Consider the following 14,884-nt stretch of genomic DNA (forward strand, 5'->3'; position numbering starts at 1 on the left):
CATACATACACATTCTGAACAGCTCCATGTACAGAAGAGTGTATGCATTTAGATCCCAGCTTATTTTGGTACTACATAGAAGGTGAATTAAGAATTTGGGTTTAAGAGTAACCTTGAACTGGAAAAGAAAAAGAAAGAAAGAAAGAAAGAAAGAAAGAAAGAAAGAAAGAAAGAAAGAAAGAAAGAAAGAAAGAAAGAAAGAAAGAAGGGAGGGAGGGAGGGAGGGAGGGAGGGAGGGAGAAGGAAGAAGAGAAGGAGGAGGAGATGGTTTGCAAATGCTCAGCATTCCTTTTATTCAGTTTTATTTCATTATCTGTCATCCTCACCAAGTAAACAAATTAGGCATCACAACCAGATTATATACATATACATACATACATACAAGATATATATATGTGTTTGTGCAATTTACTATGCTGGTATAAGAATTTTCTAGTCCTTAGCAAATTTTAACTAGGCTCTAAGCTGTAATTGGTCTTAAGCATGACTAGACAACATTTGATTCAATTCTAGGAAGAAGCCACTGAAATAGCTGGTGGCTCTTTCTTGACTTAAAGGTGCAATTTCCTCTTTATACCCAGCACAGTTTCATTCTGCTGCTACTTTAATCTCTGTGCTGGTTTAACACATTTCTCTGTACATCTTGATCTTTTTATTGGCTGACATCTTTGTTCCAACATTCTGCCACGAGAAACTAGTTCTCATTTTTTAACTATCATACGGCCAGCAGACTAAGATGCTATTTCAACTGGTAATATGGAAAGGTAAAAGGTTCCCCCTCTCACATATGTGCTAGTTGTTCTTGACTCTAGGGGGTGGTGCAGATCTCCCTTTCAAAGCCAAAGAATCAGTGCTGTCTCACGAAGTCCCCATTGTCTTGTGGCCGGCATGACTAAACGCTGAAAATGCACAGAATGCTGTTGCCTTCCACTAAAGGTGGTTCCTATTTTTCAACTTGAATGTTTACATGCTTCCAAACTGCTGTGTTGGCAGAAGCTGGGACAAGTAATGGGAGCTCACTCAGTTTGGAAATATGGAAAGAGAAATGGCTATAGCCACTGGGGAATCCACATAAGAGGAGGGCTTCAAGAAAAGATGGTTATTGTGTCTCATTGATCAAAACCCCTCCTCTTTTGCATGAGCCTTGTAGCATGACATACATAAAAACATGTGGAGCTTCAGCTGTGCACTCACAGCCACCATATTGCCTTTTTAAACCACCTCTTCAGATGCCCCTGGACCCACGGGTAACCAAATTAAACAAATTAGCTAAAGTCTCTCTATCCCATTTTATTGAACATGAACTAGGATGCTTAGAAGGAGCTTGCCACATTATATTCATAAGATAGAGAAGGAAGATGCCATCATCTCTGAAACAAATTCACCCATTTGCATTCAGCTGGCCACCCAGTGAAACTAGCATAATGCCTTTTCTGCAAATGGAGGCACTAATTGCATGGGAAGGCATTTTAAAGGAGACTTTTTTTTGCGGGGGGGGGGGGGGACAACAACCTTAAGCTATCCAGATTAATAGATGCAGCAGCATGATCCATTGTGGCCAAGATGGCAAATCTGGCCTTCAAATGACCAGCATAAAACTTTCTGAATGCTTACAAGCATTCCTATGTACGTGCTCTAAATTGATAACAGACGTGGGGGTATAGCACTGCTTGCTTTATTGAAGCCCTTCTGAACTACATTATATAATGTATCGACAGCATGGAAATTTCATGAATATAACAAAAGACACTAACTTTTTCTAGGAGGATATAGAGAGGAGACTATAAAGATGCTATAATGCCTGATTTTCTAAAGGATATGAAATGCTTAAGATGAGCAAAGGTGCCAGGAGGCAGAGGAGTAATGAAAAATCCTTCCAAAAACACACCAACTCCATGGATGGCAGCAATATTAGAGCTTAGGATAGTCACTCTATAACAATCGAGCTATCATTTTGAAAACTGAAGCATTTCAAAAGAAAAACTGGAGTTGTCTTTGCTAATGGAAATGATGGGAGAAGAAGACACATAAAACAAGTTATATTTAGAATTACTTTTGTTTCAGCAAAATGGTGCATGCAGAATCATCACTCACCGAATTAATAAGATTTGTCTAGAGAATGTCTTCATTGCATATGATGATATTCTCAAAATGGGGCTGGTGGAGCAGCCACACATCAAATGTTTTATCTTCATGTATGTAGACTGGACATTTTAGGAAACTCATATATCTTTTATTAATGCAACCTTTTCTCAGAATAAAGAGGAAATTATCAGCTATATATGTTGTTTTACTTGGTTCAATAGCCTCGTCCTACAATTTTTACTCAGCAAGCCAAACCACGCATCTCTCTCACACACAGTGAAATGCAAACATGAAAACTTAACAAGTGTTCTCTCCTATCTTTTGTTTTCCACCTCATTAACCATGTTAGTTAAGTATGATAAAGCCTTCTTACTAGAAATGAAAAAGAAAATAACTTTGAATGTCTTAGTAGGGTTCCACTTTCTCAATGTGTAAAGGAACGCCCTTTGTAGGATGAAGCCAACAACCACTTCCTTACCTTCCTCAATATATATACATTCTGTCCTTTGATGTGGAGAAACACAAAAAAGCAAAGATGGTTCGTCTAATGGGCTTGTGGTTCACTGTTGTGATTTTTCTCCTCGGTATTCCAGGAGGTAAGTGCTAAATTATGCTACTTTTTTTCTTTCTTTTTTTCATTTCTTTTCATTTCTGATAACATCAGCTCAGAACAATCAAGGAAAAAGTAAGAAGATAAGCCACAGTTTGTTTCAAATGTATGGATTTCTCCTTCGATGAAGAGGAAATAGCTCAGGTCTCCTTCAGGATGAACTGATACTGATAATAGAAGGCCCACAGGAGAGATTCAAAGCTACAGTTGTTAAGAGGGTAGTTTTATTACAGATACTAGAAAAGCCATGAGTAATGCAAAAATGCAACTATTGTAAGATTCAGGATATATGTACTGCATATAGTTTTATATACATGCACAAACACAAACATGCATATCTACACACAGAAGAGGTCCAAAGTCCAAATCTGACGTCTTTTCTTCTGTTAATGCAACCTCATAATTCTCAGCGAGAATTATGCATTAACTGTGGTTAACCATTAAGAGATTTTTGCTTTTGACCATATAATACCTAACCCACATAATACCAGATTTTAGAATTGTATCAGGAAAGGACAACTTGAATAAAATGTTAGGTTTATCCTTGGATACGAATTGCAATATTTAATTATTAAGGATTTGTATTATTACATCAGAAACCTATCATTTCTAAATATAAGGGCAACACAAATAGCCCTTATCAGTAATGAATAAGTTCACTATCTTTGTATTGTTGTTTTTTTTACTTTGAGTCTCTGCAACAGAGCTGCCCTGACAATTCTGTTGATTAATTGGAGATGTAGCTGCTGAAATAGTTATTGGGAAAGTGTTGGCAAAGAATAAACACCCAGATGAGAACAGGAAAAAGAAAGAAGTGTCAATCTTCCTCAGCAAAGGCCTGGATGAAGAAGGGAGGGAGGGATGGGGGGGGGAGAGAGAGAATTTTTATAGTTTTCTTATCTTTTCTGTGTTCCTTACTCTTTCATTCTTCTTTCTGTTCTATTTCTTTCAATATATCGGTAGCACAAAATAAATAAAACAATTATTAGATAATTTTGCATTGTATCCATCAATAAAGACATTTGATTTAAATATAAACTTAGTATCAATAGCAATAGCAATAGCAATAGCAATAGCAATAGCAGTAGACTTATATACCGCTTCATAGGGCTTTCAGCCCTCTCTAAGCGGTTTACAGAGAGTCAGCATATTGCCCCCAACAATCTGGGTCCTCATTTTACCCACCTCGGAAGGATGGAAGGCTGAGTCAACCCTGAGCCGGTGAGATTTGAACCGCTGAACTGCTGATCTAGCAGTAGCCTGCAGTGCTGCATTTAACCACTGCGCCACCTCGGCTCCAATAATCTTAGTTTATTAAGTTTAATTTAAACTTTAATTTAAAATTAATTGGTACCTAATTTTAGGGATTTCACAAGAATCCGGCTTGCTCACTATTGTCTAGAATGTTTAGCTTTTTAGAATAGGATTGTCAGGCTATCCAGTAACACTGTGGAGTAACATATCACAATTCATTGAGATATTCAGTATGCAACATGCCATATTAAAAAAAATTACACTTTTTACAGAAGTCTTAAAAGTAATCATTAAATTTAGCTATTACCAAGCACAATAGAAGGACCCAGAAATGTCCACATTTTAATATGCTTCAAGGTATGTAACTGTACTTCTTCAATCCGGTGTCCTCCAGATGAAATCCCTAAAAATCCAAGATAAGCTTGCCAAAACTGGAAGTGCTGCAATCTAAACTGTATGAAATGTGTGAAATGTATTAATAAGTGCAAAAAAGGAAAAGATTGCTTTGATCGATTGATGATACACCACCATAACACAAACTATGAGCACTTTGTATGATGAAACATTTACATGTTGTGTTGGCTCCTTTTTCCTCTTTAACTAATGAATTAATTTAAAGTTGTATTTTGTGACTCATGATTAGCTTGGCTTCTTCATTCTATTTAGATCACTGTGCCCGGATCTATGGAGGAAAAGAATCAATTCCACATTCAAGACCTTTTATGGCCAAGATCAAAAACTCAAAGGGGCTCATTTGTGGGGGGACCCTGGTCAAACTAAACTGGGTATTAACAGCAGCTCATTGCAAAATGTAAGTTTGGAAGTTTTGCTAGGTTTTTATTTATTTCTTTGTAAAATCTTGTTTTAAATATATATTTGTAGAATTTCACCGGTAGGTATGCTGGTCTTGTTGTATTCGGATCTTTTCCCATGTAAGTTTCAGATTGTCTTGGCAACATTTCAGCAAGGTCCCACTCGCCATCTTCAGGCTGGTGTTTTCGGCTTCATGCTTGTGCGAGTAAAGCGTGGTCAGAGCTGCCGTCTTTCTATAAATCTTGGTGGGCGGGTATGAAGTGCTGGCTTTGTTGCTGTAAGTGGGTTGATTGGCTGTGTAGTTGCATCCTGATTGGTAGATGGAGTTGATGTTTGTAGATTGGTCAGCTGTTTCGTATCAAACATCAACTCCATCTACCAAACAGGATGCAACCACAGAGCCAATCAACCCACTTACAGCAACAAAGCCAGCCCTCCTCACACACACACACACACCAAGATTTATAGAAAGATGGCAGCTCCAAACACGCTTTACTCACACAAGCACGAAGCTGAACACACAGTCAGCTGGGTATCATCTTTAAGGTAAATTGTTCACTATCCCAGTTTCTTGGTATAAATTCTAGGGGTGACAATGAAGCAAAGAAATCCAATCTATGTTCATGTGTATGTGCCTATGTGAATATTTCAATACAATAAATATGTATAAAATGAAATTGAAAATAGGAAAAAGGGGAAAACAGAAAAGAAATTAAAAAAGAAGAAAATACAACTATTTCTATCAAGTAATTATCACTTTATTATTTTCACCATTCTCTTTGACCTTCTTTAAATCCCAAATGAAGAAATCATCAATTTAATCTTTTCTTCTTTCTTCTCTATGTAAGGTAACCAGCTTTTCAAAAGAATGTTTTCTTTTTTTTCTTTTCCTGTATCCAGACTGGAAAGACTTTGCTATTTTTTCAAGTTCACTTAATGTTATAATCCTAACTTCCATTGATATTTCATTACTTTCCCAACCTCTTGATGCAATAATCTCGCCACAGTTACCATATGCAAAATTGGTTTCTCATACTTCTTTTCTAAATCCATGATTATAAAATCCAATAAGAATAATTCTGACCACACACACACACACACACACACAAACCTCTATGGTTCGGGTCTAGTCAGATGAAGGTCCATAAACCACAGAAGGAAGAAACTGGGATAAACTAAAAACCTTGATAAAATAGCAGGCAAGATTGTGCTGGCATACTTACTAACCAGAGATTGGAATCAACTTTCATAGATGATATTAGAGAATTTAAAAGCCCTCTTCCAATTGTTTCTATTCCATGTCGAGCAAAGCATGATATTAATAGCACAAGCCTCCCTGCACATTATTGGTGTTCTTGTTTTTCTGAAAATTGCAAATAATTTGACCTCCCTTTGATTTTCTACCTCCCGAATATCCATATATAGGTGTGAATATTCATGTATTGTAATTTATTTTTGAACATAGCCAGAAATAGGCCATTGGAAGCATTTTGCATCTTCTATCAAAATATATATTTACTTTCACTGTTGAAATAATACTCCAATGAAAATTGAAGTAAAGCCTGCTGTCTCCAAATTTTAAATTTATGTGCCAGGATATAAACAATGTTAATTAAATACAGTAGAATTTACTTCTGAAGAAACACAGAAGATTGAACTGCCAAATGATAAAACTTAATATTCTTCAGCTGAAATTATAACATATTATCCTTGCTACAAATGAACTTTACTCAATTCTTATTTACCCTCTTTGTTTTTTAGAACAAAGGACACTGAAGTTATTCTTGGAATTCATTCAGAAAGAGACATAACAAAACAAGTTTTCAAAGTTAATAAGTACATTTCTCACCCGAAGTATAATAATGTCACAATGGAGAATGACATTATGCTTCTTCAGGTATATTCTAAAGGTTATACATAAATAATATACATGTGAAGGACATCAAGAATGGTTTCTTCTTTTCTTTATGGATACAGGGAATCCATTTGGGACTGGAACTAAAGCTTCTGTTATGGGAAGGGGTGAATGTCAGCTATCCTGCTACTACCTGCAATGGGGGTGGAGAATTTTCCATTACAGCTTTGCAACTACGGTATGGGCTTTGCTTATCTCTAAGGTTATTTCTTTGGTAGCCAGAGCCAGAGTTGCCTAGCTACAAGGGGGTTGGGCTATTGAATTAGTTTCAATTTGCTGCTTCACACGCTTTTGCCTTCAGATCTTGCCTGAAACTTATTGCATTTGGTTTGTACCTTTTTTCTAAATCTATGGAGCCAAGGTTTTTTCTTTCCTAGGGAATGGACAGAGGCATCCCTGACACAGCTATACATACCCCAGAAAGCAGTATACAAGGGATTTAGCTCTAGCCTTGAGAAGGGAGGGAGAATAAAAGTAACAATTATTGACTCATGTTGTTGATTTGGCCTACCTCAAAGGGATGACAAGCAGCCCATATGAGGAGCCTAATAGTTGAGGTCCATTTCATTGGCATAGGAACCACCACTGATGATGGCAGCAGTGGAATAAAGAATATTATCACACTTGTGTGTTGGAAAAATGCTTTTTACTTTCATTTCAGAAATGGAGAGCAGGACAGAGGAATTCTTATTTCTATATAAATGATCAGGTGTGGTTACCCATATTGAAGAAGTTCAAAGTATTAATCTTGTCACTATTATAGTTTGTTTTTATTGCAAGGGGCTCAGATGATATAAATGTTGCTTCCCAGACCCATTGTGTCTGCATAATATTGCAATGTAGGTCAGACAAGAGATAGTGTAACTCTCCAAGGCGCAAGTCTAACATACGAGGTATTACACACCATATTGACTGTTAATGCAAGGGTTAATCTTTTTTGCCTTCCATCTTTTCTCATTTAAGCTTAATAAACAAGCACAACTTAACAAGAATGTTTCCATCGTCAAGTTTCCTTGGGTGTATGGTGACCTCAAGCCAAGAACACAGTGTCTGGTAGCTGGTTGGGGTATTACAGAGAGTAACGCAGTATCAGTTGTCCTCTGTGAAGTTAATGTCACTGTCATTGCAAGAACCATCTGCAATGATCAAAAGCACTATAATTCCGATCCAATAGTGACAAAGAATATGGTGTGTGCCGGTGACGAAAAAGGAGGCAACGATGCATGTAATGTAAGTATATCTATCTACCTGCTCTGAATGTTTGAAATTCAAAAATAATATACCGAAGCAGAATTTGAACGAATGAGTAATCCTACTTGCACGCTTCTAGTGTTCTAAGAAATTGAAGTCCTACACTACCAATATAACAATTGTAAAATTAGTAAAATCTTCCCATCATAGGGTCAAAGTATACTAGAGTGAAGGGACGCCTACTGAGAAAGCATCCTCTGGCCCCCTTTCTCCAGTCACCTGAATGGGGCACTTGCAGGGGGGCCCTCTCAGCCAGCCAAAGTTGGAAAGTTAGAAACATTGTATCAGTCATATGGGAAAAATAGAGATTTAATGAATAAATAAATTAAATATGACTATTGGAATAATGCAAAAAACCTCTTCTCCCCACCCACCCCTTTTTCTCTCTTGTGCAGGGTGATTCTGGTGGTCCTTTGATGTGCAAAGGAAAACAAAGAGGCATCGTTTCCTTTGGTATAGGATGTGGATGTGAATGTTATCCTGGTGTCTACACCCTTCTGACAAAGGAATATTCTCGTTGGATAAAGAGTGTTATAAAAGGCAATTAATAGAATTATCACTTGATGTTGACATTCTTTTTTATTATATTCATTCATTATAATTCCTTTAAGACAATCTTTTCAAGCCTTTTCCCTCCAGATGTATTTGACTAGTCACATCCTACTCAGCCAACACAAAATCATTGAGCCTGCCAGCTAAAAGTAACAGCAATTTCAGATAAATTCATCTAGAGGATAACTGATCAGTTTGGGTATTTAGGTTTTCTATTAAAATGCAATTTTTTTCACAAAGTTTTCTTTTCCCTTATAAAAGCTAAGCAAAAGTTTCTAGAAATTATTTCTCTTTATTCTTCTCTCTGTGTGTGCACTTAATCTGCTAGATAAAATTATTCCAATGTTTATCACAAATGAAATGGTAGCTTATTTCCAGAAAGCAGAGGAAAATAAATCCTTGTTGAAACCATCTTGTTATTGGTTCTTTTGTTATCATTGCTCATCTGTGCTATGTATCCAATGTTTCCTTGTGGCAAATTTCAGACTTTTTTTGCATTTGGAAGAATGAATTTCTGGGCTGGGAATGGCTTTTAAATGCATAATAACATAATTGGACTTCTCTTATAATTGGAGGTACCTTGGAACTGCAAAATTACCAAATAAACACACATGATTCCTTTATCACTTGAGACTTCTTATGGATCTGTACACCACTTTTATGAATGGCGATGTGAGAGCACTTGAAAGCATTGGAACCACTTGTCTTCTGCAGTTAGAAGTCTTCATCGATCAATGTTTTCAAACAAAGATTGGACAATTATTTGTGTGATATGATATGTGACAGGGGATTGACTACAAGAGTAGTTTATCTGTAAAGCATGCCATATATGATAAACATACAGTGGTGGTAGTGAGAAGACACCAAGCCAAAAAGCTCAATTTTTTTTCATGCACTGCTCAGAAGAAGGAAGTCAAGGAGTGATCTTGACTTTTGTTAAGGATTTGGGAAGAAATTAAAAAAGGGAGCTGCATGCACTTCCTGCAGGATATGTACAGGGACAATCAAATGCTTATGATAAACGTGATAGGACTTGCAATCCAGTCACAAATAGGATGAGGAGTAAGGGTTAACAATTTTGGTTCATCTAGTAAGGGGTTGGACCTGAATAAGTGGACTGAAAGTGTTCTCAGCTGACAGATTGTATCACCAAAATCATGTGAATGTGCTCTGCAAGTTAAAACAATAACAATGCCAAACCTCAGAGCAGACTTGACTAGAACCTTTCATAATGTATCTATTGGCTTCCAAGATTCTCAATGGAGCATTTCAAATAGTAGCACCTAGCACTGATAAAGGGCGTGGTAAATTTACCCGCTTCCGTTTTGATCATTTTCCAAAGTTGGTAATCCTCAATAGAGCTGAACAGAATAGAGATCCAATTATCTTACAATGAGAGTAGAACTGCAGAGCTTTTTCCTTCTTTCCTTTGAAACTCAGGTCAACCATACCTGATCTACCCACATCTTAAGATTAGCATTAATAAGCCAAGTAGGGAATACATTTTAATATCCATTTATTGTATAAACGTAATAGAAACATTATAGCATTAAACATTATAAATTCAGTTAGAACTTCTAAGGTTACAGTATAACAGCAACTATGCAAGTAGGACTTTTCTGTTCTTAGACAATATTTCTTTGCAGTGTGCAAAGTCATCTTCAGAGCAATTTCATTTTGAATTGAAACCACAAAGGAAACCCAGGTATCAACGCTGTGTTCTATGAATCATTATGACATCACTGAATAACAGTAATCCCTCTAACGCACCATCATTTAATTCATAAATCCTCCAGAGCATCCACTATTAGTGGAAGGAGAATTACATCTACAAAACCATATGTAGAAAATGGGGTAATATTGGAAATAGGCTGTTTATGTAGGGGAATGTAAATCCAGGAGGATCCCAGCTCATCCAAAGCTTTTGATGAACTTGATCAACAGCTAAACAAGCCATTTAAAAATAGTTTAACAGGGGCTGATGGGAATCAAACCGATAACCCCGTGGATGATTTACACTACTCTTGTGTTTGGAAACGGTGGCTTATGAGAAACACACCTGACACTCTACATAGCAAGAGCAGTTTGAAATCATGAAGCTGTAGGAAGTTAAAGCCCACTCCCCTCCTAGAAAAATGAAATATCCTAGGAAATATTGAAAAGGCAGAATATTATGTTTCTCTGGATCAGAAATGGAAAGAGATGTTTTTAGGCAGGAAACAGACTCACTCTTAATAGCCCCCACTTTTCTTAAAATGCCCAAGCCAGTATATTCTACATAATAAAGAATTCTCCCCTTCAGTCCAGGGTAATGGGATTAAAACATGATAGTATTAGCCCTTTGCCCCATTCACCATGTTATAGCCTCGTAAGTCCTCGGACTTACGAATGACAGCTCGGCAGCAGCCAGGCGCGTCTTAGCCATCAGATGCGCCTGCCGGTTGCCGGGCTGTCATACGCGAGGCAATTGGTTGAACCTTTTGACAGCCGAGTATAAAAGGCTGTCAGACGAAGGAGACCTGCCGGTATACTCACAGTTGATGTTCTATGTTGTTCTTGTTCGAATAAACGGTTCAAAGTTACCTCAGATGCCTCCTCTTAACTTTCTACCGCCGATTTAACACACCACATGACATCTGGAAACTCAAACCTGACCCCATGGGAGTCTGACAATCAACCAGAATGCATTTTCTTACACAGGAACAGGAAACAGAGAAATGGGGGCAAAGAGAGAGTATAAAGCTTTCACCCTTTCTTTCCCTCTTTCTTCTACTTCACCCAACATGGAAGCATGTGATCACCTTTTCTGTTCAGGACTCAAGCCATGTCATCATGTCCACCATTAAACCATCTTTCCAAGCAAACTCCATGTCTCCAGTGTCTTTTTCCCCACCTGGAGTTGAACCCAGAAGGACATTTCTTCCAACAAAGCCTTCCAGATATTCCTTCTCATGAACTAAAACAAAAAAGAATTTATTTCTTTTTCATTCAATTCCATATCTGAACCACTTCCTCTGAAGCCATGTTTCAAACAAGAATGAATAGAGAGGGGGTGGGAGTGAGGGGTGTAGTGTAGTGTAATGTTTGAACCCTGCCAATATATTTGAAAGAATAGAATATACTATGAAAGAATATTCTATGCTGGGATTTGATAGATATCTGAGTTTTTTCTCAGGCTTAATTCAAGATGCTGGTTTCTATCTATCTATCAAGACACTTGAGATGACAGATCTTTTTTCCCCCCAGGATTTGCAATGTAAGGCCAGTCCCATGTCCTCTGTTCTAGATAAGTGAAGTTGGAGAATGTTTTCCTTTTTTACAGTATTTCCCAACCAAGGACTCTTACCTTGATTAACTTTTAAATGGCTGGTGAACACAACATTGTTTGGTGAAACTTTTAATAGTCAATCCTTCTTTATGAGTTTTTAATTATTATTATTTTTATTTCCAAGGCAAAACCTAACATAGAATAACATTTAAGAAGTTAAAATAATATTTTGATCATTTGTACCAGCATTGTTCAACCTAATGCCTCCAGATTTATCAAGGTTATAATACCTAGAGGTCTCTGATGGTTGGCCATTCTGAACAGCACCATGTACAGAAGAGTGTATAAAGTTAGATCCCAGCTTATTGTGGCACTACATAGAAGGTGAATTAAAAATTTGTGTTTAAGAGTAACCTTGAACTGGAAAAGAAATAGAAAGAAAGAAAGGAAGGAAGGAAGGAAGGAAGGAAGGAAGAAATGAGGGAGGGAGGGAGGGAGAAAGAAGAGAAGAAGGAAGGGGAGGGGGAGGAGGTTGTTTGCAAATGCTCAGCATTCCTTTCATTCAGTTTTATTATCTGTCATCTTCACCAAGTAAAGCAAATAGGTATCACAACCAGATAAAATAATTCCATTTTTATAAGGCTAAATTGACAGAATCATGCAAGTCTAAAAGTTCAATTCTCCCTCATCTCCTTTACAGCCCAAGAAACTAGGCAGGGTCTCTCCTGAGTCTCTTGCTCTGCCTATCATGTAACTGTGGGTTTTTCTGACTCTTACCTGACTATTCTCTCTGCAATGTCTCTTTGCTTGGTCTCCCAGGTCTTTCCCACCTCCCTACTTTCACATCACCAGAATGCCCTATATTTTTTACACTAAAAAGGCAAAAGTTTAGTCTTCAGCACAGGAACATTAGGTTGTAGACGGCAACCTTCTTTCTAAAAAAAAGTACTTTTATGGTATCTTGTAGCATGACATACATAAAAACATGTGGAGCTTCAGCTGTGCACTCACATCCACCATCTTGCCTTTTTAAACTGCCTCTGCAGATGCCCCTGGACCCATGGATAACCAAATTAAACAAATTAGCTAAAGTCTCTCCATCCCATTTCATTGAACATGATGGCAATGGACTAGGATGCTTAGAAGGAGCTTGCCACATTATATTCATAAGGTAGAGAAGGAAGATGCCATCATCTCTGAAACAAATTCACCCATTTGCATTCAGTTGGCCACCCAGTGAAACTAGCATAATGCCTTCTCTGCAAATGGAGGCACTAATTGCATGGGAAGGCATTTTACAGGAGACTTTGGGGGGGTGGCAACAGCATGATCCATTGTGGCCAAGATGGCAAATCTGGTCTTCAAATGACCAGCATAAAACTTTCTGAATGGTTACAAGCATTCCTATGTACGTGCTCTAAATTGATAACAGACGTGGGGGTATAGCACTGCTTGCTTTACTGAAGCCCTTCTGAGCTACAGTAAATACCGTATCGGCAGCATGGAAATTCCATGAATATAACAAAAGACACTAACTTTTTCTAGGAGGATATAGAGAGGAGAGCATAAAGATGCTATAATGCCTGATTTTCTAATGGCTATGAAATGCTTAAGTTGAGCAAAGGTGCCAGGAGGCAGAGGAGTAATGAAAAATACTTCCAAAAACACACCAACTCCATGGATGGCAGCAATACTAGAGCTTAGGATAGTCACCCTATAACAATCGTGCTATCATTTTGAAAACTGAAGCATTTCAAAAGAAAAACTGGAGTTATCTTTGCTAATGGAAATGATGGGAGAGGAAGACACATAAAACAAGTTATATTTAGAATGACTTTCGTTTCATCAAAATTGTCCTTGCAGAATCATCACTCGATGAATTAATAAGAGTTGTCTAGAGAATGTCTTAGTTATATGTGATAATATTCTCAAAATGGGGCTGGTGGAGCAGCCACACATCAAATGTTTTATCTTCATGTATGTAGACTGGACATTTTAGGAAACTCATATTTCTTTTATTAATGCAACCTTTTCTCAGAATAAAGAGGAAATTATCAGCTATATATGATGTTTTACTTAGTTCAATAGCCTCGTCCAACAATTTTTACTCAGCAAGCCAAACCACACATCTCTCACACACACAGTTAAATGCAAACATGAAAACTTAACAAGTGTTCTCTCCTATCTTTTGTTTTTCACCTCTTTAACCATGTTAGTTAAGTATGATAAAGCCTTCTTACCAGAAATGAAAAAGAAAATAACTTTGAACGTCTTAGTAGGGTTCCACTTTTTTCCCCACTTTCTCAATGTGTAAAGGAACGCCTTTTATTGGATGAAGCCAACAACCACTTCCTTATCACCCTCAGTATATATACAGTCTGTCCTTTGATGTGGAGAAACACAAAAAAGCAAAGATGGTTCGTCTAATGGGCTTGTGGTTCACTGTTGTGATTTTTCTCCTCGGTATTCCAGGAGGTAAGTGCTAAATTATGCTACTTTTTTTCTTTCTTTTTTTCATTTCTTTTCATTTCTGATAACGTCACTTAAGAACAATCAATGAAAAGGTAAGCAGATAAGCTACACAGATTGTTTCAAATGTATGGATTTCTCCTTGACTTTGGACCGTGATGAAGAGGAAATAGCTCAGGTCTCCTTCAGGATGAACTGATACTGACAGTAAAAGGCCCACAGGAGAGATTCAAAGCACAATTGTTAAGAGGGTAGTTTTATTACAGATACAAGAAAAGCCATGAGTAATGAAAAAATGCAACTATTGTAAGATTCAGGATATATATATACTGCATATAGTTTTATGTACATGCACAAACACAACATACATATCTACACACAGAAGAGGTCCAAAGTCCAAATCTGACATCTTTTCTTCTGTTAATGCAACCTCACAGGCTGAGAATTATGCATTAACTGTGGTTAACCATTAACATCAATATACTGTTGTTGTACCAGAACAAGGAATAAGTAAGTAAGTAAGTAAGTAAGTAAAATCTTTATTACGGTCGAAGACCAGCAATACACATTAGTTTTTACACTATATTAAAAAATACTAACATTAAAATATAATTAAAAAGTATTGACATTAAAAGTGGATAATAACATAATGGTCCAAAGATTGTTA

General features: G+C 37.2%; 1 protein-coding gene across 1 annotated transcript; it reads left to right on the top strand.

Annotated features, from left to right (window-relative positions):
• The first annotated feature begins 2,533 nt into the window (after positions 1 to 2,533).
• LOC148045311 (granzyme A-like) lies at positions 2,534 to 9,014 on the top strand. Its single transcript, XM_087715498.1, has 5 exons — positions 2,534 to 2,681; positions 4,616 to 4,760; positions 6,524 to 6,659; positions 7,641 to 7,907; positions 8,324 to 9,014. Exons 1-5 carry the CDS (start codon positions 2,621 to 2,623, stop codon positions 8,474 to 8,476), a joined length of 762 nt encoding a protein of 253 aa, XP_087571624.1. The 5' UTR covers positions 2,534 to 2,620; the 3' UTR covers positions 8,477 to 9,014.
• Positions 9,015 to 14,884: the final 5,870 nt, after the last annotated feature.

The sequence above is a fragment of the Thamnophis sirtalis genome, unplaced genomic scaffold (genome assembly GCF_051295495.1).
Source record: "Thamnophis sirtalis isolate CommonGarterSnake01/CBP01778 unplaced genomic scaffold, rThaSir2_p1.2 scaffold_5, whole genome shotgun sequence".
In the NCBI taxonomy this organism is placed as follows: Eukaryota; Metazoa; Chordata; class Lepidosauria; order Squamata; family Natricidae; genus Thamnophis; species Thamnophis sirtalis.

What these genes read in the sequence shown, in the direction of transcription:
- LOC148045311 (XM_087715498.1), top strand. Translation starts at nt 2,621, where the DNA reads ATGGTTCGTCTAATGGGCTTGTGGTTCACTGTTGTGATTTTTCTCCTC. An exon ending in ATGACATTATGCTTCTTCAG is followed by an intron (nt 6,660 to 7,640) that starts GTATATTCTAAA and finishes TTCTCATTTAAG; the next exon opens with CTTAATAAACAAGCACAACT. An exon ending in GAGGCAACGATGCATGTAAT is followed by an intron (nt 7,908 to 8,323) that starts GTAAGTATATCT and finishes TCTCTTGTGCAG; the next exon opens with GGTGATTCTGGTGGTCCTTT.